Source organism: Notechis scutatus, chromosome 1 (genome assembly GCF_049901735.1).
Source record: "Notechis scutatus isolate UNSWTSFEM ecotype Mainland chromosome 1, rNotScu1.2, whole genome shotgun sequence".
Classification (NCBI taxonomy): domain Eukaryota; kingdom Metazoa; phylum Chordata; class Lepidosauria; order Squamata; family Elapidae; genus Notechis; species Notechis scutatus.
The window spans coordinates 1,944,441-1,970,975 of NC_142009.1; the positions used below are offsets into that span (position 1 = coordinate 1,944,441).

Here is a 26,535-nt window from a genome sequence, read left to right on the forward strand (position 1 = left end):
AAGCTTCTTTGGAGACCCTTATCTGGGGGAGGGGGACGGACAGGAGGACCCTCTCCTGGTCTTTTCCTCGTCCCTCAGGGCAGCCCAGGGCAGCTTAGCAGGTCCAGGCAAAGCCACATGGAACCTCAAAGCTTATGCCACATCGTTCCTTATGTTTGCAGGATGCAGAATAACGGAAAGGACCCTGGAGGTCTTCTAGTCCAGCCCACTGCTCAATTGGGGAGGTTTAGGGCTTGTGGACTACAACCCCCAGAATTCCCCAGCTGGCATGGGACTTCTTTGCACCTGCCCCACCGTTGATGAGGAGGGGGACAATGGTTTTGGGGTGGGACACAGTGGGAGGGATGGGGGAGCCAGACACCCCGCCCCCCAGAACTGAACCCTCCTCACCAATGGAGAAGAACTCCAGAGACCATCTTCCACCATCATCCCCTGCAGAGGGGTGCCTCCCCTTCCCCAGCTTGGGAACAGCCACAAAATGCCCACATCAGCCTAAAGTCGTGGGCACCCCACAAACGTTTGGGCCTGCTGGCGGGAGATGATAGGAACGGAAGTCCTGAGCCACAGGAGATCTTAAGTATTTTTTTTGCATCTACCCTCCTGGAAGAACGGAGTGGGGGGGGGACAAGCAAGGTCAAACCCCATCCTCCCCTGCCAAATGGGCAAGGGAGGTCCGCGGTCCCTCAATACTCCTGCCTGAAGGGGATGTGGGATGCAAGGCGTCCTGTGGGGAAGGGCCACATGGTGGGTGTTGTTATTGTAGTCCTCTGCTGGTTGCGGATGCCCCATCCAAGGAGGTTTTTAAGAAGAGACTGGAAAGCCATTTGACCAGAATGGTGTAGCTTAATGGTCTCCAACCTTGGGAACTTTAAGACTGGTGGACTTCAACTCCCAGAATCCCCCAGCCAGCTGCCCACTCTATTATTCTGTTATTCTATAGTCTATTCTGGACTTACGGCGCGAGAACGGAGAGGCTTGACCCCCGCCGGCCACCGTAGGCCGCCGCGCCCGGCAGGGTCGCCATGGTAACGTGAGGCCCGCTGGCCGCGGCCTACTACTCCTACTCCTCGGCGGCGCCCTATGGAGAAATACGAGCGGATCCGTGTGGTCGGGCGGGGGGCGTTCGGGTGAGGACGGGCGGTAGCCGTGACGACGCGGGAACGAAGGGAGAACCTCCCCCGTCCCCCCAGCCAGTGGGAGCCTCCCGTCTCGAAAGGCGGTTCTTTATAAGGGGGAGGGGGCGGAGAGGGGGGGAGTTGACGTCAAGGTGGACGTGTGGGACTACGACGCCCATCGTCCACAGCCGGCAAGCCAAAGGTCTTTAGTTCACCGCCCCTTCCAAGAGGAGGGTCTTCTCCCCTTATGGGCTTTGTAGTCCCTCCCCCCTCCGTGGATCGGGGGCCGCCGTCAGCATTCAGCCCTGCTAAAGAAAACCCCACAGGGAGGCCCCAGAGGAAGCCCCCACCCACCCCCGGCCCTTCCTCCCCTTTGCAGCCTCTTTACCCATGGGGAAACTGAGGCACAGGCATCTCTTAGGTCGGCTGGGCTCCCCATGGAGGGTCCCATTCCAAGCTGACCCCTCGCCCATGTGGGAAAAGTCCCCCATGACCCCCCATCTCTCCCCTTAACATGCCTTAACTGCCCTGCCACAGGGGGCTCGGAATGGGAGGGGGCCCCAGCTGTCCCCCATGAAGGAGAAGCCCCCATTGCTCCCCACCTCTTGACCTACCCAGTTGCCCCACAAAGGGGGCTCGGAGGGGGCCCAGCTGTCCCCCATGAAGGAGAAGCCCCCATTGCCCCCACCTCTTGACCTACCCAGTTGCCCCACAAGGGGGCTCGGAGGGGCCCAGCTGTCCCCCATGAAGGAGAAGCCCCCATTGCCCCCACCTCTTGACCTACCCAGTTGCCCCACAAAGGGGGCTCGGAGGGGGCCCAGCTGTCCCCCATGAAGGAGAAGCCCCCATTGCTCCCCACCTCTTGACCTACCCAGTTGCCCCACAAAAGGGGGCTCGGAGGGGCCCAGCTGTCCCCCATGAAGGAGAAGCCCCCATTGCCCCCACCTCTTGACCTACCCAGTTGCCCCACAAAAGGGGGCTCGGAGGGGGCCCAGCTGTCCCCCCATGAAGGAGAAGCCCCCCCATTGCTCCCCACCTCTTGACCTACCCAGTTGCCCCACAAAGGGGGCTCGGAGGGGGCCCAGCTGTCCCCCATGAAGGAGAAGCCCCCATTGCCCCCACCTCTTGACCTACCCAGTTGCCCCACAAGGGGGCTCGGAGGGGGCCCAGCTGTCCCCCATAAAGGAGAAGCCCCCTATTGCCCCCTCTTGACCTACCCAGTTGCCCCACAAAAGGGGGCTCAGGGAGTGGAAGGGGGCCCAGCTGTCCCCCCATGAGGGAGAGCCCCCCGTATGTGCCCCATTGGCCCCCACCTCTTGATATGCCCAGCTGCTAAATGGAAAAGAGACAAGCTGGTTCCCCCTCCCCGTGGGGCAATTCCCCCATGCCCTCTCCACGACCCCCTTGATAATCCCGGCTGCCCCGCCAAAGGGGCTCAGGGAGTGGGAGGGGTCCAGCTGCTCTCCCGGCCCCCTTGAGGGAGAAGCCCCCAATACTCCCCATGCCCCCGCCTCTTGTACCCACCCTCGGTGCCCGTCTCCTGCCCCTTGACGTGCCCGGCTGCCCGCAGGATCGTCCACCTGTGCCTGCGCCGGCTGGACCAGAAGTTGGTCATCCTGAAGCAGATCCCGGTGGAGCAGATGACCAAGGACGAGCGCCTGGCGGCCCAGAACGAGTGCCAGGTGCTGAAGCTGCTGCACCACCCACACATCATCGAATACTACGAGAACTTCCTGGAGGACAAGGCCCTGATGATCGCCATGGAGTACGCGCCAGGTAAGGGCGCCCACAGGCACCACCGGGCCCCTCCCGGCCTCGAAGGGTAAGGGGAGCTCTGCCCGTCAAAAGAGTCGCTGTCAGGACTCCGACAAATCCACCCCCGTTTGAATCGTGAGTCTCTAGTCACATCTCTCAGAGGGGGAAAAAAATGATTTAGGAGTGACCATGTCGGCATTACCTGGGTGCAGCTGACTCCGAGACACCCATCGTTCATCTCCCCCTTGACCCTGGTCTTCCCCGCCACCCCCTGGATGTATCTTCTCCAATGGGACACATCCATAGCCAAGAGTCATCTATCATGCTCTCCAGTAATAATCTTGCGTGCCAACAGCTTCGGCTGCCAAGGCGGTTATCTGAGGCATTTAAGGAATGCACTGCTTCCCCCCCACACTCCCTTTCTGCTGGCAGTGAAAAAGACCACAGGAGAATCTTTTTAGTTGACATTCCAACCCTTGGTCAAATGGCTGGCACCAGGCACCCCCTGGCCTTGAAATGGAAGGCCTGCTATAGCAGGGTCTCCAGCCTTAGCCGCTTTAAGCCTGGTGGACTTCAACTCCCAGAATTCCCCAGCCAGCTTTGCTGGCTGGGAATTCTGGGAGTTGAAGTCCACCAGGCTTAAAGAGGCTAAGGCTGGAGACCCCTGTGCTGTAGAATTGAACCCTAGGTCTAGTGGGCAGGTGCCAGGGTCTATCCCAGAAGCCGCCTGGCCTCGAAGAAGCCGTGCCCACCAAAGGGGTGAACCCTGGGTCCAGTGGGCATATGCCAAGGGGCGGGCCCGGGTGCCTCCTGGCCTTGAAAGGGAAGGGGAACCTTGCCCGTCAAAGGGTTGAACCCTGGTTCTAATGGGCAGTACTGGGCACCTCCTGGCCTTGAAGCTTTGCCTGCCATAGCGTTGAACCTTGGGTCAAATAGGCAGGTGCCAGTGGCTTCAAAAGGGGAAGCTTTGCCGACTAAAGAGTTGGGTAATGATAACAGATCATCAGAGTTGGAAGGGGCCTTGTAGGTCATCTAGTCCAACCGCCCACCCAAGCGGCAGACCCTACACCATTTCTGACAGATGGCAGTCCAATCTTTTCTTGAAAGTCAAAACTGATGGCGCTCCCACAACTTCCGAGGACAAGCTGTTCCATCGGTGGATTGTTCTCACTGTCAGAAAATTCCTCCTTATTTCCAGGTTGAATCTCTCCTTGTTCAGTTTCCATCCATTGTTCCTTGTTTGGCCTTCAAAGGTGCCTTGGAGAATAGCTTGACCCCCTTCCTCCTCCTCTCTGGGGCAGCCCCTCAAATATTGGCTCACTGCTCTCCTGTCTCCCCTTGTCCTTCTCTTCCCTAGACCAGCCAGGCCCAGTTCCTGCAACCGTTCAGTTTGAAGGTGGGCACCCTGGGCAGACTCTCTGATTAGCTCAGCCCAGGCAGAGCTGGATGGTATTTGGGATGGGAGACCGAGAGGAATTCTGGGAGTTGAAGTCCTACGAGGTCAGATCAGTGGGCAGGCCCCTCGCCCCTTCCCCTGAATTTTCCCTGAGCCCCACACCTTCAGAAGTTGTGGGGGCTTCATCACTGGGGGTCTTTAAGAAGAAACCAGGCTTGTCTGAAGTGGCCTGGGGTCTCCTGCTTGAGCAGGGGGTTTGACTAGAAGACCTCCAAGGTCCCTCCCAGCTCTATTCTGATTGATTGACTAATTGATTGATTGATTGATTGCATGAATGAATAAATGAATGCGTGAATGAATGTTGCTATCTGATGGGACCTAGGGAATTTGTCTCTTCCCTTGCAGCCCTCGCCCCTTGGAAGCCCCCCCACTCCCAAAATCTGGCAGGCCTCAACCCTCCTCACCCCCCTTCCCATAAGGCTTGGAAGACCCCCTCCCCGAAAACGGCTGGGGTCAGATTGGATAAACTGAACACGAAAAGTGTGACTTGGTGCCAGGTTTTTGTCGTGCTTAAATGTTTGTCGTGCGCTTCGTTTTATGCTTTTATTACAGTTTTTATGGGGTTTCACTTTGCCCAGAGCTGGATTGTAAAACGGGTAGCTGTATAAATGTTTTGCATGAATAAATATATTAAACAAACGAACAAGGCCAACAGTCCTTGGGGGGAGGCTCCGGAGCGCTGAGAAAACCTCTCTGTCTGCGTTCGATGGGCATGGAATAAGACAACGGACCGGTTATTTCAAGCAGATTTCTAAAATAAGCAGCATTTCTTACCTCTGATTCATCAGCCCTGTTCAAGTTCAGCGGCCTGAATTTATTGGCCAGAATTATAGCCTTGACCACAAGCACGAGGAACTCGGTGCACAGGGACTCCTTGGCTTACGACCACAAGAATCCCTGTTGCCAAGCGAGGCGCTTCTTCACGGGGTCCTCCATGCCCCGTTTTACCAGCCTTTTTTTTTGCCACGGTGGTTAAGCAAACCACTCACCGCGTTAAGCAAAGTGTGCAGTCGTTGTAGTTGGCTGAGGAATTTTGGAAGTTGGAAGTCCACAAAAGTCTTAAAGTGGCCAAGTTTGGGGGACCCCTGCTCTATCCATTCCCAGCCTCAGTGAAAACCCTCTGCTTTCTCCCTCCCTCCCAGAAGACCCCCCCCCCCGGATCTCCGGGGTGTGTGCGTGTGTCCGTGTCCAGCCACCCGTGCGTTTGTGCTGGCGACAGGGATATTTGCACAATAGTGTGATATTGGGGGGACGGGGGACTCCAGGAAGCAGCCTCTGCCTTCCACCCCCCACTCCATGCCACAAGGAAGACCCCCACCTTACTCCCTCCTCCTCCTCCTCCAGCCCCAGGCTCCAAAAGTGGGGATGCAACTGACGGGCTGCTGGCTTCCTGCTAACACCTGGGCTGCTGTATGTGTGTGTGAAGCAAGCCTGTCTTTGTGCGTGAGCCTACGTGTGGTGTGTGTCAGATTTCAGAGCCTTGGTGGGGGAGGGTGGGGGGGGGAGGGGAAGGGAGGCCCTCCCTGCAAGAGTCAGCCTCCCCCCCCACCGAAGGTTTTGCCAACAAAGGCCTGTTTTGTGTGCCTGCTGCTTATCCAGAGCCCCCTGGCAGAGCTGCCAAACAGGTTGGGCTGGTTCTGCCCTTGGAAAAGAAGTTTGTGTGGGTTGTTGTTGTTTTTTTGCAGCTTTCTTCTTTCTTCTTCTTCAAGGGCTACCTTAACCCTTGGTGGGTCTCCTTCCTTCCTTTTGCCCAAGGGCTCCTCTATGTGTGTGTGTGTGTGTGTGTGTGTGTGTGTGTGTGTTTCTGATGATGATTCCCAGGCCCTGGGGGGGGGGGGCTCCGCACACCCCTTTCCCCCTCCTCTTGGCCCAGGGGCCTGGAATTCGAAGGGTTTGGTTTTGGATGGGACGCTTACCCCACGGCCGCCGAACCCGTTTCCCAGCCCTGCCTTGCTCTCTGCAGCCGGCACATGGTTCTGATTTTGAGAAGCCTGGGAAGTGCAACCCCTTCCCACCTCCCCATGTTTCCCCACCACCACCACCACACACACCCCAACCTTCTCCCCAAAGGGGGAACCAGCTGCAGGTCTCGGAATGCAGAATAGCAGAATTGGGAGGGACCCTGGAGGTCTTCTAGACCATTTCTCAGCGTTGCAGCATCCCTAGGCTCACACGATTTACATTCGGATAGCGATAGCCACGGCCCTTAGACTTCTATGCCACTTCCACAGGGTTTTTACAGGCCTCTCTAAGCGGTTTACAGAGCCAGCCTCTGGCCCCCAACCATCTGGGTCCTCCTTTGACCCACCTCGGACGGACGGGAGGCTGAGTCAGCCTGGAGCCTGGTGGGACTCGGACTGCCCAATTGCAGGCAGCCGGCAGGCAGCAGAAGCAGCCTGTAACACTGCACTCTCACCACTGCCGCCACCGTGGATGTTTGACAGCAGGCTCATACTTGTGACGGTCGCCGTATCCAGAGATCACTTGATCCCCTTTTGCGACCTTCCGATAAACCAAGTCAATGCGGAAGTCATATTCACTGAACCGCCCTGTTACTAGCTTAGCAACTGCAGGGATTCGCTTAACAAACGTGGCAGGAAAAGCCATAAAGTGGGGCCAACCTCACTTAACAAACACCTTGCTTTAGCCGCATAAATTCTGGGCTCAATTGTGGTCCTAAGCCGAGGACTACCTGTTATCTGGACGATGGCCGTCAAAGGCCACGGCCGTCCAGTTGTCCTTCTGTTCTCATAATCGCTGGTACCCCATGAACAAAAATGGACCTGTTCAACCTTGGCCACTTTCAGGCTCAGGGACTTCAACTCCCAGAATCCCTCAGCCAGCAGAATTCTGGGAGTTGAAGTCCACAAGTCTTAAAGGGGCCCGGGTTGGATGCTCCTATTTTAAAACGAAGACGGGACTTGCTGGCAGCCATGTCCAGAGGCCAAAAGGCAGAGGGTTTTCGGTGGGGGAAACCAGTGGTGGGATTCCCACTTTTTTTACTACCGGTCCTGTGGGCGTGGCTTGGTGGGCGTGGCAGGGGTGGGATATACTGCCCAATCCCTCTTCCCTCCCCACCCCCCTGACCTGCTTTCCAGCTCCGTTCTCCCGTGCAGGGCAACTCAACGGGAGGCAGGGAAGATTTGATAGGGTTGGCCGGTTCTCCCAACCCCTCGACGTTTCCACTCCCGGTTCTCCAGCACCGGTCTGAACCAGCTGAGTGCCACCTCTGGAGGAAACCCTCCATCCGGGGGGTGGGGGGGACGGGCTCCGTGGGCACGGGGCCTGAGGCTGCCTCCCCCCTTCTGCCCAGGTGGCACCTTGGCCGAGTTCATCCACAAGCGGGGCAACTCCCTCCTGGACGAGGAGACCATCCTGCACTTCTTCGTGCAGATCCTGCTGGCCCTGCACCACGTCCACGCCAAGCAGATCCTGCACCGGGACCTCAAGACCCAGAACATCCTGCTGGACAAGCACCACACCACCCTCAAGATCGGGGACTTCGGCATCTCCAAGATCCTGAGCAGCAAGAGCAAGGCCTACACCGTGAGGGTTCCTCCCCCCCTGCCGGGCGGTTCCTGGGCCTTCCCCTCCCTCCCTCTCCCTTCTCCTTTTCTTCTCCCTTCCCCTCTTTCCTTCCTCTTCTCCTTTCTCCTTTCTTGCAGGCTCAAATGCACAAGGGGAAACATTTCTCCCTCGGGGTTTTCTTTTTTGCGTTGGTTTCGATAGCCCTCTGCCAGCGAAAAGGGGCCCTGCAGGAGCCTTAGGACTGTTTTTCACACTTACGACCATTGCAGCATTCCCGTGGTCCTCATTCAGGCGACTTGACTCGTGTTTAGGACGGCCGCAGTGTCCCTGGGGGAGGGGGAGCCCCGTGTTCCCCCTTTGGTGTCCTTCTGACGAGCAAGGGAAATTGGGGGCTCAGGGGCGGTCGTAAGCCGAGGACCCCCTGTATGGGACTGAGCTGGAGCGGGGTGGGGTGGCAGGGGTCTGGATTTGCTGACGGGCGTCCTCTTCCTCCTCAGGTGGTGGGCACCCCGTGCTACATCTCCCCGGAGCTGTGTGAAGGGAAGCCCTACAACCAGAAGAGCGACATCTGGGCCCTGGGCTGCGTCCTCTACGAACTGGCCAGCCTGAAGAGGGCCTTCGAGGCAGCCGTAAGACGCCGGGCCCCGGGAGGGAGGGTGGCTGGGGGGGAGGACTGCTGCCCTGGACCCCTGGGACGCCTGAACGCCCAGCGCACCCGGCCCCACAACACAGATCGGAGAGCCATTTGTCTGAAGGGGGGTGCGGTTTCCTGCCTGAGGTGCGGGGTTGGACTAGAAGACCTCCAAGGTCCCTTCCCACTCTGTGATTCCATGTTCTATATGCCCCGGAAGAGCTGGCCGCTTACATTTGGCTGTATAGGGTGACTTTGGGCCAATCACCAGGAGGCTGGGAGTTCTAGTCCCGCCTCAGCCACGAAAGCCGGCTGGGGGACTTTGGGCCAATCCCCAGGAGGCTGGGAGTTCTAGTCCCGCCTCAGCCACGAAAGCCGGCTGGGTGACTTTGGGCCAATCCCCAGGAGGCTGGGAGTTCTAGTCCCGCCTCAGCCACGAAAGCCGGCTGGGGGACTTTGGGCCAATCACCAGGAGGCTGGGAGTTCTAGTCCCGCCTCAGCCACGAAAGCCGGCTGGGTGACTTTGGGCCAATCCCCAGGAGGCTGGGAGTTCTAGTCCCGCCTCAGCCACGAAAGCCGGCTGGGTAACTTTGGGCCAATCACCAGGAGGCTGGGAGTTCTAGTCCCGCCTCAGCCACGAAAGCCGGCTGGGTGACTTTGGGCCAATCACCAGGAGGCTGGGAGTTCTAGTCCCGCCTCAGCCACGAAAGCCGGCTGGGGGACTTTGGGCCAATCACCAGGAGGCTGGGAGTTCTAGTCCCGCCTCAGCCACGAAAGCCGGCTGGGTGACTTGGGGCCAATCACCAGGAGGCTGGGAATTCTAGTCCCGCCTCAGCCATTAAAGCCGGCTGGGTGACTTTGGGCCAATCACCAGGAGGCTGGGAGTTCTAGTCCCGCCTCAGCCACGAAAGCTGTCTCTCAGCCCAACCCCCTCACAGGGCTGTTGTCGTTCCCCCCGCCCTCCTGGGGCATGTTGGGGGAGGTCCCGACTGCCCCTCCCATGACTCCCGGACGCCTCCCCTCCTCTCCTGCAGAACCTGCCCGCTTTGGTGTTGAAGATTATGAGTGGCACCTTTGCGCCCATCTCCGACCGCTACAGCCCGGAGCTTCGCCAGTTGATCCTCAGCCTGCTGAACCTGGAGCCCTGCAAGCGGCCGCAGCTAGACGAGATCATGGCGGAGGCCCTGTGTGTCCGGCCCCTGCTCAACCTCTACACCGACGTGGGCAGCGTCCGGATGAGGAGGCAAGTGGGTGCCCGCCAGACCCCTCCCCCTGCTTCTCCCCCTCCCCCGCCTGACAAACCCAGGGAGTCCTCGACTTACGACGGTTCATTTAGTGACCTTTCCAAGTTACAGCGGCACTGCAAAAAGAGACGGGGGGCTCTTTTTTCACTCTTAACGACCGTTGCTGCATCCCGACCGTCACCCGGTCAAAATGTGTGGACAACTGACTCGCAGGGATCCCCAGTAACATAAGGGAGAAAGCCCAATTCCCTTTCGCAAGCGGTGTGTTCCCCCAACATCACGGCAGTGATTCACTTAACAACGGCAGCTAGAAAGGTCGTAAAATGGGGCATTGGGCCACCTTGCTTAGCCACGGGAAATCTTTGGGGTGAATTGCAGCCGTAAGTCAAGGACTACCTGTATGGTCTCCTGCTCCAAACATCCTTCAAGATCCACCTCATCCTGGGACCCCCTTTTTTTTTAAACTATTACCATCCGGCCGACGGTACAGGACACTAATAAAAACAAGGACAAACAGCCTGAAAAACAGCTTTTCATCGCAGGGCAGGAGCTCTGTTGGATTCTGCTGTATGGTGCAAGGTTGGTGGGGTGTTGCGGGTTTTCAATTCAATGGCATAGAACAGGGTGTCCAACCTTGGCAACTTTAAGACTTGTGGACTTCAACTCCCAGAATTCCTCAGCCAGCAAAGCTGGCTGAGGAATTCTGGGAGTTGAAGTCCACAAGTCTTAAAGTAGCCAAGGTTGGACACCCTGGCATAGAATGTGAAGGATGTGATTTTGTGTTTATTTTCATAGTCGTAATGGTATTTAATTTCATTGCACGATGTGCAATGACAATCAAGTAAACTGAAACTGAAACTAACCCTTAAACCAAAAACTAAAACCAAAACCACCAAAACCAAAACTAAAACTACATCTTGGCAGACCGGAGAAGTCGTGGACGGCGGTGCCCTCCGTGGCCCAGAGCAGAGCTGGGGGTGTGACTGTGGCGGCCAGAGTGAGGGGTAAGAGTGGCAGGGGTCCCCCAAAAGGTCGCCTGGAATTTTGCCCCACGGGGAGGGGCAGGCTTGGAGGGGCGGTTCTTATTGGGTCTGGGGGCGGCTAGAGCATGACCCCCACCCCCACCCGGCCCTTCCGGCATCCCATTATTCTCCCTGACAGAACAATCAACCCATGGAACAGAAGTTGCCTTCAGAAGTTGTGGGGTGGGGGGGTTGGGCTAGATGACCTCCAAGGTCCCTTCCAACCTCTGTTATTCTGTTATTACTCTTTTATTCAGAAGTTGTGGGAGCTTCATCCCCGGAGGCTTTCAAGAAGAGAGTGGACTGCCACCTGTCAGAAATGACATAGTGTCTCCTGCTTGGGTGGGGGTGGGGGTTGGACTAGATGACCTACAGGGTCCCTTCCAACCCTGATGATCTGTTGTTACCTGTTATCACTGACCTCCTTCTCTTGGACGCAGGTTGCCACACGGGACCCCCCAGGCCCAGCCTCCCCCCGGCCTTGTCCTCCACCTATACCTGGGGCTCTGGCATCCCCAGGCCCCTCCGCCTGCCCGTGCTGAACACGGAGGTGGTGCAGGTGTCCACGGGCCGCACGCAGAAGGCTGGCGTGACCAAATCCGGGCGGCTGGTCATGTGGGAGGTGAGAGGCCTCTTCATGTGATGACCCGAAGTGGCGTGGCACAAAGGCAACCCAGTCAGATAATCCGTAGGGAGTCCCTTTATTAGCCCCAACTTTGCCCCCAACGTCCTGGTTACCTTCTGGGCTGGAGAAAAACTCTCCCAGGAAGAGCCTTGGGCTGCAGGGAATCAAGTCCAAAACGTTATCAAAGAAAAACTGTAACTATAAGTCCAAACAAGGCAAAAGGAGGTCATTAGTCCAGCAGGGCAGGAGAAGGAATTCCAGATGTGAATGACCGGCAGGAATTCAACCCAGTTGGGAGGATGCCAGGAACGCAGATAACCACAGTCAACACAAGATAAACTCACATTTGTTCCCAGCAGCTGCCACACTCCGCTTGCATCTCTTTTAAACTCTCATTGCCAGCTGCAGCTAATGAAGGGAATCAGGGCCCTTTCCTCCCCCGTAAGCCATGCAACTCATGTTGCTCCCTTTTTCGTTCCTCCCTGCGTGCCCTAGGATGAAGAGGGGGTGGGCCTGGGTCTTCCTCCAAATTCCCTCTCCCTTGTTCTACCCCTCCCCTTGCTCTGCCCAGCCGGACTTTTGCCCTCCCCCAGTTTCCTCCACAGCCAACGGAGCCACACTCGCACTCCCTTGTCAGCTTCTGCCAGGGGTGGAGGACACCCCCCTCCCTCAGCTCTGATAGGGAGGCAAGGCGAAACCCCCACCTCCCCGGTTCTACCTACTCCCTGTTTGCTCCGTGTTTTTCTTTTTTTTAAAGAAGAGACCCCCAGAGTGGGGAGACAGTCGGCAGGTCCAAGTGGGGTCAAGATGGCAGCTTCAGGTGGGCACCAGAAGGGCTGGCATGGCCGAGGTAGAAAAGGGGAAAGAGTTGCCCCCCCACTATCCTGCCAATTAGATCAGAATACGTCGAATAACCACGAACAGTTCAGCTCCCAGTCGGTGGGGGAGAGGAGGAATGAAGGATCTGGGAAGCGGATGGGGGCAGCCAGACTCTTGGGGGAGAAGGAGGACTGTGGGGTCCTTGGTGCTCTCCGAGTTGGGTGGTTTTCTTGTAGGCCTTTCACGACCCGACTAGGGAACATTATCAATACTAGAAGGGCGTGGGGTTTGTGGAGAGGAGGAAGAGGAGGAGGAAGAAGAAGAATACGGTGGAGTCCTTGGTGCTCCTCTGAACCTGGTTGTTTTCTTGCAGACGTCTCATGACCCAACTAGGTAACATCATCAGTGCTGGAAGGGAGTGGGGTTTGTGGAGAGGAGGAAGAGGAAGTAAAGAAAGAGGAAGCAGAGGGGGAGGAAGAGGAGGTGGAAGTGGAGAATTAGGGTGGCCTCTGAACTTGGTGGTTTCCTTGCAGATATTTAATGACCCAAACTAGGTCACCTCATCAGCGCTAGAAAGGAGTGGGGTCTGTGGAGAGGAGGAAGAGAAGGAGGGGAAAAGGAAGGAATGAAGGGGGGGGAGATGAAGAGGAGGAGGAGGAGGAGGAAAGGGAGAGAGACGAAGAGGAGGACCTTTCATGACCCAACTAGGTAGCATCATCAGTGCTAGAAGGGAGCGGGGTTTGCAGGGAGGAGGAAGAGTGAGAGGGAGGCAGGTCTTCCCTCCATACATGAGAAAGCCAGCCAGGAGATATTGGGGCTCACCCAAGCCCCCCACCCCACCCCCACCCCAGGGCACCTTCCCCTTGCGACCCGGTTCTCTCCTGCTGGGAGAGCAGGAGGACCTCTGCACATGCCCAGGGGGGCTCCTTCCCCGTGGCTATTCAAGCCTGGATTTCGAAGCCGAGCCTCCGTGCTTGACCTGGTCTCGCTGTCGCTGCTTCCACAGCCGCCTCCCTTCGGCACGGCCGGCGGGCCCTCGCTCCCAGGGGCCACGGAGCAGCTGCAGCCCCAGTTTGTGTGCCGCTTCCTGGAGGGCCAGTCCGGCGTGACCATCAAGCACGTGGCCTGCGGGGATCTCTTCACCGCCTGCCTGACAGGTAGGAGGGGAAGAGGCGAGCGGGGAGGGGGAGGTCCTTGCCAGGGGGGGTCCTGAAAAATAGAGCACGGTGGGTGGGATGGCAGATCTTTTCTCCCCCTGGACCCCTGCGACGGACTGGAGAGAGGGAATAAATTCCGTTTTCACAATGGCAAGAGGGGTCTTCCCTCCGCTGCAGAAGCGTTTTTTCAGGCTGAATTAGGGTGGTTCCACCAGGACAGGGGTCTCCCAAATGTGTCCCCTTTAAGACCCGTGGACTTCAACTCCCAGAGCCCCTCAGTTGTCTAACTGTGGCCCCTTTATGACCAGTGGACTTCAACTCCCAGAACCCCTCAGTTGTCTAACTGTGGCCCCTTTATGACCAGTGGACTTCAACTCCCAGAACCCCTCAGTTGTCTAACTGTGGCCCCTTTATGACCGGTGGACTTCCAACACCCAGAATTCCCCGGCCGTCCAAACGTGGTCTCTTTATGACCGGTGGACTTCAACTCCCAGAGCCCCTCAGTTGTCTAACTGTGGCCCCTTTATGACCAGTGGACTTCAACTCCCAGAGCCCCTCAGTTGTCTAACTGTGGCCCCTTTATGACCGGTGGACTTCAACTCCCAGAACCCCTCAGTTGTCTAACTGTGGCCCCTTTATGACCGTGGACTTCAACTCCCAGAGCCCCTCAGTTGTCTAACTGTGGCCCCTTTATGACCAGTGGACTTCAACTCCCAGAACCCTCAGTTGTCTAACTGTGGCCCCTTTATGACCGTGGACTTCAACTCCCAGAGCCCCTCAGTTGTCTAACTGTGGCCCCTTTATGACCAGTGGACTTCAACTCCCAGAACCCCTCAGTTGTCTAACTGTGGCCCCTTTATGACCCGTGGACTTCAACTCCCAGAACCCCTCAGTTGTCTAACTGTGGCCCCTTTATGACCGGTGGACTTCCAACAGTCCAAACGTGGTCTCTCTACGACTGGTGGACTTCAACTCCCAGAATTCCCTGGCTGTCCAAATGTGGCCCCTTTAAGACCCGTGGACTTCAACTCCCAGAATTCCCCAGAGCTCTGCTGGCTGGTGAATTCTGGGAGTTGAAGTCCACGGGCTTTAAAGGGGCCGTGCTTGGAGCTATACTATTTAAATCCTGCACATCTAATTCTCCTTTGGATAATCCAACCATTTATTTATTTTTTCTGCTTCTGGACATCGCCCTCTCAAAAGACCTTTTGCCCCAGTGCCTGCCTACGTCCACCCGGACTCTCTCTGTCCTGGGTTGGTCCTTTCCCTGGCCTTTGGGGTGGTCCAGCAGACCTCAGCCCCCCCTCTCCCCTCTCCCTCTTGTGCATCCAGCCTGGCCTGCTGGCTTTCTTCCCCGCTGCTCTGGCCTGACTCCTCCACTTGCAAGGCCAGAGTTTGGGTGGGTGGGTGGGTGGGGGAGCTGGGTCAGTGTGATTCCATCAATACGTCGAATATTTCCTCCCCGCAGACAGAGGGATCGTCCTGACCTTCGGCAGTGGCAGCAGTGGCTGCTTAGGACACGGGGCCTTTGTGGATGTCACCCAGGTGGGTTCTGCCTATGGATGAACGGGGGGTGCCAGACCCGAGAGGTATGCAGGGTGGGCTTGGGGCTGATGGGCGAGCCTCATGTTCTCATTTTGTCCTCCCTGCCCTCCGTCTGCAAAAGGAGGAAAACTGCACAAGAGGGCGGCTGGGATGTGCCACAACACTGTCACACTCTCTGAAAAGGCAGCATTGCCGTCCTTGTTCTCCTCTTCCCTGTCCCCCTATCCTCCTCCTCTTCTTGTGACTATGACTTGGTTGCTTATCACTATTGTTGTATGTGCATTGAGAGCTTATGCACCAAATTCCTCGTGTGTTGGAATCACACTTGGGCAATCAAGAATATTCTATTCCGTTCTATTCCATTCCATATTCTATTCTATTCTGTTCCTATTTTCTGTTCTGTTCTATTTTAATTCTATTCTCCTTCCTTCTTTCTTCATTCTATTCTATTCCTATTTTCTATTCTATTCTATTCTCCTTTTTCTATTCTATTCTATTCTATTCTATTCTATTCTTTTCTATTCAATTCTATTTCTATTCCATTCCATTCCATTCCATATTCTATTCTATTCTGTTCCTATTTTCTGTTCTATTCTATTCTATTCTCCTTTCTTCATTCTATTCTATTCTATTCTAATTTCTATTCTATTCTATTCTAATTTCTATTCTATTCTTATTTTCTATTCAATTCTATTTCTATTCCATTCCATTCTTTCCATATTCTATTCTATTCTAGTCCTATTTTCTGTTCTATTCTATTCTATTCTCCTTTCTTCATTCTATTCTATTCTAATTTCTATTCTATTCTATTCTAATTTCTATTCTATTCTTATTTTCTATTCAATTCTATTTCTATTCCATTGCATTCTTTCCATATTCTACTCTATTCTGGTCCTATTTTCTGTTCTATTTTATTCTATTCTATTCTTCTTTCTTCATTCTATTCTATTCCTATTTTCTATTATTCTATTCTATTCTATTCTATTCTATTCTATTTTATTCTATTCTATTCTATTCTATTCTATTCTATTCTATTCTATTCTTTCCATATTCTATTCTATTCTATTCTATTCTATTCTATTCTATTCTATTTATTCTATTCTATTCTATTCTATTCTATTCTATTCTATTCTATTCTATTCTATTCTTTCCATATTCTATTCTATTCTATTCTATTCTATTCTATTCTATTCTATTCTATTCTATTCTATTCTATTCTATTCTATTCTATTCTATTCTATTCTCTATTCGGTGGCCGTATTGTCTTCTCCTGCCCCAAGACCAACCCGGCCTGGCCTCCCCAGGGGTGCAAGGAAGGGGTGGGAGAGAATGGAGGGTGTGTGTGGGGCGGGACGGCCTTGGCGTCAGCTCTCCTGACCCCCCGCTCTTTGCAGCCGAAGATCGTGGAGGCCCTGCTGGGATACGAGATCACCCAGGCCGCCTGCGGGGCCTCCCACGTCCTGGCCCTCTCCAGCGAAGGGGAGGTCTTCGCCTGGGGCAGAGGGGACAGTGGTAAGTGGCCCTCCTCCTCCCCCCTGCTCGGGGAGCCCCCCTGCGGGGGAGCCTGTGAGAGCCCCCCCTCTAGCAGCCCCCCCGTCTTCCATCTCCCTAGGGCGCCTGGGGCTGGGGAACCAGGAGTCCCACAACTCCCCACAGCTGGTGGCCCTCCCCTCCGGCTACGAAGCCCAGAAGGTGCTGTGTGGCATCGATGCCTCCATGGTCCTCACCTCCAACCACCAGATTCTGGCCTGTGGCAGCAACAGGTAGGGCGACCCTGCAGGCTTTCAAGAAGAGATTGGACCGCCGTTCTGTCAGAAATGGTGTCGGGTCTCCTGCTTGGGCGGGGGTTGGACTAGATGACCTGCAAGGTCCCTTCCAACTCTGATGATCTGTTATCTGGCGAGGGTCCCCTGTCCAGGAAGGGATGGGGATCGCACTAGGACTCAAGTTTTGTGCCCCCCACTCTCCCCAGAGGATAGAAACCCCACCCACCCCATCTTGGTTGGGGGACCAGAGGCTGAACTGGCAGCTGAGAGCCAAGCTGGCCAGAGGGGGTTCAAGGTAAGCGGTTGCAGCTGGACACTGCCCTGTCCTAGGCTTTCCCCAAAAAGCACTACATCAGCTCTTGAGTCCTGTCAAAACCCCTTTTCATTAAATGAATGTGAATTTAATGCACTCCACATTCAGCCAACGGCTTGGCCAACAGTCTTGCGAAGGTAGACTAATGAGCTCAGACCTTTAGCAATCCTGGAACGCTGCCCGGTAAATAGTCCCACGCTCAGTGCTGGCAGGGAAGGGCTGGGTTACACAGACAAACCTTCACGAGCGGATTGTTTCCTGCAAAAGCCCCCCTCCCCTTTTGCTCCTCTCTTAATCCTGATGGGAGGGGCCGTTCACCGTCCCCCTGTGCCCTTACTCCCAAGTCGACCCTTGTTCCTGAGCTGTTCCCTTCTTCGGACAGCTCTGTGCATGCGCACACTGGGAACAGGCTCCAGCTGTTCTTCTGCCCCACTGATCTCTGACTCCGAAGGCAGCCAATAACGGTCGGACAGCCCTGGCTCCATCTCTGCCTCCGATGCAGAGCCTCCCCCAGATTCCAGGACCGGCCCAGGTCCCTCCCCAACCTCCTCGCTACTGTCCGACTCTGCTGCCAGGACCGCAAGAGATGCTGACTCTCCCCCACCCCCACTTTCCCCAGGTACAATAAGCTTTGCCAGGACAGGATTGTGTCCCAAGGGGAGCCCCTCCCTGCTGCTGACCAGGTGGAGGAAGTGCTGACCTTCAGCCCTGCCTGCTCGGCCCCTCTGAGCCAAGAGGTCATTGTGGGCGCGGACATCGGAACGGCCCACTCCGCAGCCATCAACGGTGAGAGCCTCAGGGGAGCCCTGAATGGCCGTCCTGGTGGACTCGCCATACAGCGGTTCGTTTAGTGACCGTTCTCAGTTCCAACAGCACCGAAAAAAAGTGAATTATGAGCGTTTCTCCAACTTAGGACCAGGGGTGGGAGTAGAGGAGGAGGGGAGGAGGAGGAGGAGGAGGAGAGAAGAGGGAAAGGACCGTGGGTGCTCTCCGAGCTGGGTTCTTGCAGACATTTCATGACCCAACTAGGGAACAACATCAGTGCTAGAAGGGGGTGTGTAGAAAAGGAGGAGGAAGAAGTAGGAGAGGACGAGGAGGGGAAAGGAGGAGGAAGAGGAGGAGGAAGGACTGTGGGGTCCCTGGTGCTCTCTGAGCTTGGTGGTTTCCTTGCAAATGTTTCATGACCCAACTAAGTAACACCATCAGTTGTAGAAGGGAGGTGGGGTAGTTGTGGAGTAGAGGAGGAGGAAGAGGAGGAGGAAGAAGAAGGAGAAAAGGACTGTAGGGTCCTGGGTGCTCTCTGAGCTGGGTTCTATTCTTGAAGACATTTCACGACCCAAGTAGGGAATGCCATCAGTGCTAGAAGGAAGGAGGGTTGTGAAAAGGAGGAGGAAGAGAAGAAGAAGGGGGAGGGGGAAGAGGAGGAGGAAGAAGAGGAGGAAGGACTGTGGGCTCCTTGGTGCTCTCTGAGCTGAGTTGTTTTCCTACAGACGTTTCACAACCCAACTAGGGAACATCATCAGGGCTGGAAGGAAGGAAGGAAGGAAGAATAGGAAGATAGTTGGGTCCTTGGTGCTCTCTGAGCTGGGTGGTTTTCCTACAGACGTTTCACAACCCAACTAGGGAACATCATCAGTGCTAGAAGGAAGGAGGGTTGTGAAAAGGAGGAGGAAGGAGGAAGGAGGAGGAGGAGAAGAGAAGGGGAAAAAGACTGGGGGGTCCTTGGGGCCCTCTGAGCTTGGTTCTTTCCTTGCAGACGTTTCACGACCTAACTAGGGAATGCCATCAGTTGCCGCTTTCTCCCCTTGCCCTCGACCAGCATCACTTCTGAAACCAGGCCAGGATGCTGGTCTTAGTGTCTGTCCCCTTCCTTGCCCGGCCATCGTTAGCAGGCTGAGGCCAGGAACCCCCACCCACCCCGAAAGAAGGGGAGGAGGGCCAACGAACCCCCCACCGCCCAGCGCGCTATCCTTCTTTTCCCTCGGCAGCCTCCGGCCAGTGCTACACCATCGGTAGCAACCAGCACGGCCAGTTGGGCCCCGTCTCCTGCCGGGCCAGCCGGGCCCCGTACCTGGTGGAGGGGCTCCAGGCCACCCGAGTCACCCTGGTGGGCTGCGGGGACGCCTTCACCTTGGCAGTGGGAGCAGGTGAGCGGCCCCTCAGCCTCCTCGGCCTTTGGGTACCACTTGGGGCCGGGTGGGTGGGGGTGGCAGCCCCGTCACCCTGCCGCCCGGTGCCTCCCCCTCCCCAGATGGCGAGGTCTACACCTGGGGCAAGAGCGCCCGGGGCCGCCTGGGCCGGAAGGAGGAGGAGCCGAGCAGCCCCCGCCCCGTGCAGCTGGAAGAGGCGCCCCCCAGCCTGGTGGTCTCCGTCTCCTGTTGCCATGGCACCACCCTGCTGACTGCCAAGCGTGAGTAAGCGGGCACAGCTGCCAAGGAGGGGCGGGGGGACGGGACCTGGGCATCCGCTGCCAGCTGGCAGGCGGTGTGTGAGAAGCAACGTTCTTGGCTTTCCCTCCACCCCATTCCCCCCACCAACCCCAGGGCGGCTGCAACCCACGGTTTCTGAAGTGGGGAGGGGGCTTTCCAAGGGAGGGGCTGGGCTCCCCCAGGGGTTGGGAAGCTCCACAAAGCTCCCCCCACCCCCCCACCCCCAGCGGTGGAAGGTGGCCGTTGTGTTCACAGGGGGTGTGTGTGCACGCTCAGAGGGTCAGCCACAGGGCTGGCGGCCGAGAATCTCGGCGGCTCAGGGTTGGATTTGGGGGTCCCTGGGGCTCTCCGAGCTGTGGAGGGGGCGTTTGTTGCCAGTGTGTCCTGACCCAGCTAGAGAACGGCACCGGTTTTAGAAAGGGAGGGGGGTTGTGAGGAGGAGGGGGAGGAGGAGGATAGAATAGAAAATAAGAATAGAATAGAAATTAGAATAGAAATTAGAATAAGGAACAGATTGGATTGGAATGGAATGGAATAGAATACAATGTCGCTTGTATCCTTACGATTTATACGGACTCTTTCCTAGTAGGATTTGGTGGCTTATTGTGCCCTGTGACTATCATTAAGTGTTGGACCTGATGATTCTGGACTCTTTTTGACAAATGTCTCTTTTCTTTTATGTACACTGAGAGCATTTGCACCAAAGACAAATTCCTTGTGTGTCCAATCACTCTTGGCCAAAAAAAGAATTATATTATATTCTATTCTATTCTAATTTCTATTCAATTCATTTTCTATTCTATTCTATTCTATTCTATTCTATTCTATTCTATTCTATTCTATTCTATTCAATTCATTTTCTATTCATTTTCTATTCTATTCTATTCTATTCTATTCTATTCTATTCTATTCTATTCAATTCATTTTCTATTCATTTTCTATTCTATTCTATTCTATTCTATTCTATTCTATTCTATTCTATTCTATTCTATTCTATTCTATTCTCTATCCCGTTCCATCCCATTCTATTTAAATTCTATTCCTATATCCTTCTATTCTATTGTACCCCATGACTATTAAGTGTTGTACCTTTTGACTCTTGACAAATGTCTCTTTTCTTTTATGTACACAGAGCATTTGCACCAAGACAAATTCCTTGGGTGTCCAATCACACTTGGCCAATAAAAGAATTCTATTCTATTCTATCTATTTTGAGAAATAGAATAGAATAGAATTTAGAATAGAATAGAATTTAGAATAGAATTTAGAATAGAATAGAATAGAATAGAATAGAATAGAACAGAATATAGAATAGAATAGAATAGAATAGAATAGAATAGAATTTAGAATAGAATTTAGAATAGAATAGAATAGAATAGAATAGAATAGAATAGAATAGAATAAGGGATAGGATAGAATCTTTATTGAGAATAGAATACAATAGAAATTATGGAATGGAATGGAATAGAGAAGATAAGAGTTGGGTGGAACCTTGGAGGTCTTCTAGTCCAACCCCCTGCTTAGATTGGTTATCCAATCTCTTCTTAAAAACTGGGTGGGGGGGTGTCCTTGGTGCTCTCTGAGCCGGGTGGTTTCCTTGCAGGCGTTTCAGGACCCCACTAGGGAACGCCATCAGTGCCCAGACTCGCAAAGAGCCTTTGGTGAACTTTGGTCCCTCAAGGTCCCTTTCCTTGCCTTTGCCTGCGCCCCGTCTGTGGGGGGTGGCCGGCCCCTCCCTCAGAGCTACAGAGCTGGCTGAGGGATTCTGGGAGTTGAAGTCCCAGCCCTCTTTAAAGTGGGCCGGGTGTGGAGCCAGCCCCGTCCCTTCGGGGCTCGTTCCCCCTAAGGCGGATTCTGTGGCTGCTGCCAGCGCTTCTCCACAAATAGGAGGACAGCCCTGCAGCACTTGGGGTGGCAGGGAGAGGAGGGCCCCCCAGAATAGCACCCCACCCACCCACCCCCAGATGCAAAGCACAAACATCTGGGCACCAAGAGGAGGCCAGCAGCCTGCAAGCCGCCTCAGCGGTTTCCAAAATTCCTCTCCTGGGCAGGAAATCCAGAAATAGCTTTTCGGCTCAAGGCGGCCCCAGGAAAGGGTGAATCAGCCAGGCTGCCTGCCAAGACCTAGTGGGGAGGGGGGGGCACGAGGTGGCGGGGTGCAGGCGATGAATGGGAGGCTCTGAAGATGGAAGGGAAGAGGGGCGGTCTTGTGGATTCAGCCCCCAGACAAAGCGCCTCTGTGCAAGATGCTCCTGTCCAGAGGCGCCCAACCTTGGCCCCTTTAAGACTGGAGGACTTCAACTCCCAGAATTCCCCAGAGGCCTCCAAACTTGACCCCTTTAAGACCGGAGGACTTCAACTCCCAGAATTCTCCAGAGGCCTCCAAACTTGGCCCCTTTAAGACCGGAGGACTTCAACTCCCAGAATCCTCCAGAGGCCTCCAAACTTGGCCCCTTTAAGACTGGAGGACTTCAACTCCCAGAATTCCCCAGAGGCCTCCAACCTTGGCCCCTTTAAGACTGGAGGACTTCAACTCCCAGAATTCTCCAGAGGCCTCCAAACTTGGACCCTTTAAGACCGGAGGACTTCAACTCCCAGAATTCTCCAGAGGCCTCCAAACTTGGCCCCTTTAAGACTGGAGGACTTCAACTCCCAGAATCCTCCAGAGGCCTCCAACCTTGGCCCCTTTAAGACTGGAGGACTTCAACTCCCAGAATCCTCCAGAGGCCTCCAAACTTGGCCCCTTTAAGACTGGAGGACTTCAACTCCCAGAATTCCCCAGAGGCCTCCAAACTTGGCCCCTTTAAGACTGGAGGACTTCAACTCCCAGAATCCTCCAGAGGCCTCCAACCTTGGCCCCTTTAAGACTGGAGGACTGGCTGGAGAATTCTGGGAGTTGAAGTCCACCAGTCTTAAAGGAGCCAAGATGAGAGGCCTCTGCTCCAGGGTTTGCCAGCTCCGTTGTTTATCCCCACCCCCCTCACCCCCATGCTGGGGGGGAGGGAGGTGAACTAACCCCCTCTTCCTGCCCCTCCCCGCCCCCTTTCCTTGCAGGCTGGGTGAATTTTGTTTTTCCTGTGTGTGTGTGTGTGTGTGTTTCGCCTTTCAGCTTCGGTGGAAGAGCCCAGCCCGCAGTGAATGGGAGAGGAGCAAACAGGGGAAAGGAAAACCACCCCTCCTTTGCAGGGAATCCTGGCCCCCTCCCCACCTCACCCGGGAGAGGCTGAAGCTGACCCACCAAGCCGGAGGGAGATGATGCAAGGTTGCCCTCCCCCCAACCTCTCTGAAGCTTCCCGGGGTGAGAAGGCGGAGGGCAGCATCTCCTGCAGCAAATTACAGGTTAACAGAGGTCATCTAGTCCTGGGGTCGCCCACCTTTGGACCTCAGGGACTACCAAACTCATACTTTTAAATCCCGCGGACCGGAGACCCTGGGAAAATCCCCCCAAAAAGTCTGCAGGAAAATCCCTCACCCCGTTTTCCTACTGATCCTTCCTTCTTTATTTGGGATCGCAGGATCCCGTCTCCAGCTCCGTTCTCAGAGAGAGAGAGAGAGAGAGAGACTTTTGGCTCCATGCAAGGAAAGCAGCAGAAGCAGCAGAAGTCTTTCTTTCTCTCCCCCAGACTCTGCCAAAAAGGAGTCTTTGTGAGACTTGTTGGGCCAGTGCAGCCTCTTGGGGCAGGAGGCCTTGCAGGGTCCCAAAGACTCATTTCTGGCGGAGTTTGGGGGAGAGAAAGGAAGACTTTGGCTGCTTTCCTTGCGTGCAGCCAAAAGCAGCAGAAGAAAGAAGCGGAAAGAAGCAGCTCAGTGGTCAGGCCAGGCGCGTGGGGCAAGTGGGGCAAGATCCCCTCTCCACCCTTTCCCCCCTCCCCTCACTACCTCATGTTGTCCGCAATGCAAGCGATGCAAGCCTTGTGTTCCCGCGCAGCCTGTTTTAATTGCTTTGGGGGGGACATTTCTCTGCGGACCACCAAAATTTTCTCACGAACCACCAGGGGTCCCCGGCCCACCTGGTTGGTGACCACTGATCTAGTCCAATCCCTCCCTGCCCGAACGGGAGACCCTACACCGTTTCTGACCGATGGCCGTCCATTGGTCAGGCTCGACTCTTCCCTGGGGGCGCGCAGGGGATCGGTGGGGCCAGCCTCCCGTTGACCGATGCGGAACCGACGAAGGTTCTCCGTGGGGGGAACCCCAGCAAGACCGGGAGTGACTCACCCCACAGCCTCCTTTCGGGCTCTGTCCCGGGCGGGCCTGTTGGATGGTGGGATTTGAACTCGCTCCAGCCCCCGAGGACCCCCCTCCCCCATCAACGCGGGAGCCTTCTGGAGGCGTGACAGGGAGTCCTCGACTTAACGGCCGCAGCGGAGCCCCACCTTTCCACGGCGGAACAAGACCCGGAGTGCGTTTTGCCCCGTGGCGCGGCCTCGCTTGCCGCCGTTGTTAAGTGAATCGCCGCCATTGATAAGCTAGTCACGAGGTCCTTAAGTGAATCTTGGCCGGTCAGAAGGTCTCAAGAGGGGGATGGCGTGAAACCACCTCCCCCCCCCAGACGGCACTGCCTCCGTTGTAAATACGAGTCAGTGGCCAAGCGTCTGAATGAGAGGCCGCAACGGTTGTAAGTGTGAAAAAAAAATTGGTCATAAGTCCCTTTTTTTCCAGTGCTGCCGTAACTCCCAAACAGTCACTCAGTGAAGCGTCGTAAGTCAAGGACTACCTGTAGTTTTCGTGGCCCCGTCCCAGACTGAACGGAGCTCCAATTCTCAGTCGTGGCCAGTTGGGGGCAGGAAGGGGTCTGTCTCTATTGAACCCCCAAGTTCAGCCAGGGAGGGGAGGGGCGGGATCAGCCCACCTGAAAGCCAGGTTTCCATCCGGACCCCCCGTTTCACTGCCTGTGAGTAAGACGGCCCTGAGCCTCTCTAGTTGTTGTGTTGTTACTCTTCCGAGTAGTGCAGTGTGTGTGTCTTCCGACAGGGCACATTCTGACTTCACCAACCCACAAATCACACCGGCCTTCCCCCACCCCCGTTTTTCCAGCGGGCCTGGGGGACCCCGAGTGGTCTGGGCCCCATCCCACGGCTCCTTTGAGGGTGGGTGAGTCGCCAGGGGGAGGCTGGGTGGGGGGGCTATTGTTTTCTATTTTCTTTTTTTAAGAATAAATTTTTATTTGATGTGGTTTTTTAATACTGTCTTTCTCTTCGAAACCCAGGCACAGCCTCCTGCATTGTTAAAAACATTTTCTGCCCATTGTGAGATGACAGTTAGACCAGGGGGGTCTCCAAACGTGGCCACTTTAAGACTGGTGGACTTCCAACTCCCAGAATTCTCTGGCCAGCAGAGCCTAGGGGCCTTGGAGGTCAATTAGTCCAACCCCCTGCTGAAGCAGGAGATCCTGTGCATAGCTGGCTGGAGCATTCTGGTCGTTGGACGTCCACCAGTCTTAAAAGTGGCCAAGTTTGGAGACCTCTGCAGTAGATATATATGACAGATAGACAAAGTCACTCAGCAAACTTCCTGTTTTATTAAATACTTGAAAATGCAGATTTATTTTTTTCCCAGTCCAGGTCCAGCCAAGATTTTTGCTCGTATCTGGACTAAATATGTCTGTCCATGGAGAGTTTCAATCATCCAAGTTCATGGATGGTCCCAAAAGTGTTTTTCCAAAAGGCAAGTGGGCTTCCTTGTTTTTTGTTTCTTCAAACGTTTCACTTTGAAAACTTTTTTTTTAAAAAAAAAAAATATCCTGTTTTTTAATTCCTTGTAAGCCGCTGTGAGCGAGTAGGTGTAAATTTTCTAAATGAAACAAAAACAAACCAACCAATCAATAAGGGAGTTGGACTAGATGACCTATAAGGTCCCTTCCAACTCTGGTTATCTGTTATCTGTTATAAATTTGCAATTGCTGAGTCTGGAATACAGACTACAGTTCAGCCCAGAATTGATGTGGCCGACCGAGTACATTGGCGAAGCCAGTTTGGCCCCATTTTACGACTTTTCTCGTTTCTTAAGGGAACCCCCTGCCGTCGTTAAATGAGTCACACGGTTGTGAAGCCAATCCGGCTTCCCCATTGCGTTCGCTTGTCAGGAGGTTGCAAAAGGAGGTCATGTGATGAACTCCCCCCCCCCCGGGGACATGGCGACCGTCATAAATGTGAGCCAGTTGCCAAATGTTCGAATTTTGATCATGTGACCATAATATTGCAACAGTTATTAAAGTGTGTGGAAAATGACCTTGAGCACCCACTGCAACTGTCAGGATTCCAGCAGTCACCCTAATTAAATCATGATTCTTGAGCCAAACTTCAAAAAAAACTTCAAAGGATTCATTAGAGGCGACAGGCTGGCCAGGCCCTGTATAGGAAGCCAACTCTGGCCTACGTCATTTCCAGTCCCCTGCGACCCTGTCCCCCCCAGATGGTGTCATCAATCACATTCTCCAATTGAATATATTCCCAGGCAAAAGCTCCGGTAGTTTAGCTACAATCTTTTAAAGATAAAGAGTTGGAATGTACTTCCGCTTCCAAACTGCTGCGCCGCTCTTCCAGATTGCCTTCCTCCTCCCCCCCCTTTTTTTTTTATGGCAACGACTAAAACAGGCCTAGGAATGTTTGATGAGTTGACAGCAACTTTGAACGGTCACTGAATGAATGGTCGTAAATCGAGGACTGCCTGTAAGGAATGCTGACTCTGTAAACCGCTTAGAGAGGCCTGTAAAGCGGCATATAAGTCTCAAGTGCTATGGCTATTAGTAGCCCTTTATAAAGTACTGCTTTATAAACACTCCGTGGAACTACTGGCCTCCAGAATGCTCCGACACCGGAAGTTTTTAAGAATATAGAATATGTAGAATAACGGAGTGGAAGAGATTGGACAGCCCTTTGTTTGAAGGGGTGTGGGGTTGGACTAGAAGACCTCCAAGGTCCCTTCCAACTCTTGTGCTTCTATATTCTATGAATCTTTAGTAAGGCCACACTTGCTGCACCCAAATTTGGTTCACACATGACAAAAAAGAGGTTGAGACTTGGGAAAAAGCGCCAAGAAAAGCAGCTAAGATGGTCAGAGGGCTGGAGATTAAAAGCATACGAAGAACAGCTGCAGGATTTGGGTTTGGCTAATCTGAGAAAAGAAGA

General features: G+C 54.6%; 1 protein-coding gene across 1 annotated transcript; it reads left to right on the forward strand.

The window, feature by feature from the left end:
- Nucleotides 1–994: 994 nt before the first annotated feature.
- NEK8 (NIMA related kinase 8) lies at nucleotides 995–24,581 on the forward strand. The gene is made up of 15 exons (XM_087955776.1): nucleotides 995–1,127; nucleotides 2,686–2,891; nucleotides 7,640–7,872; nucleotides 8,352–8,483; nucleotides 9,520–9,728; nucleotides 10,654–10,733; nucleotides 11,192–11,373; nucleotides 13,202–13,352; nucleotides 14,821–14,897; nucleotides 16,292–16,409; nucleotides 16,510–16,660; nucleotides 17,596–17,762; nucleotides 18,965–19,123; nucleotides 19,228–19,386; nucleotides 22,515–24,581. Exons 1-15 carry the CDS (start codon nucleotides 1,081–1,083, stop codon nucleotides 22,541–22,543), a joined length of 2,100 nt encoding a protein of 699 aa, XP_087811902.1. The 5' UTR covers nucleotides 995–1,080; the 3' UTR covers nucleotides 22,544–24,581.
- Nucleotides 24,582–26,535: the final 1,954 nt, after the last annotated feature.

Bases quoted from the DNA above. Each gene is read 5' to 3' on its own strand.
- NEK8 (XM_087955776.1), top strand. From the start codon at position 1,081: ATGGAGAAATACGAGCGGATCCGTGTGGTCGGGCGGGGGGCGTTCGG. The intron at 13,353-14,820 runs GTAGGAGGGGAA...TCCTCCCCGCAG, and splicing joins CTTCACCGCCTGCCTGACAG to ACAGAGGGATCGTCCTGACC. The intron at 16,410-16,509 runs GTAAGTGGCCCT...CCATCTCCCTAG, and splicing joins CTGGGGCAGAGGGGACAGTG to GGCGCCTGGGGCTGGGGAAC.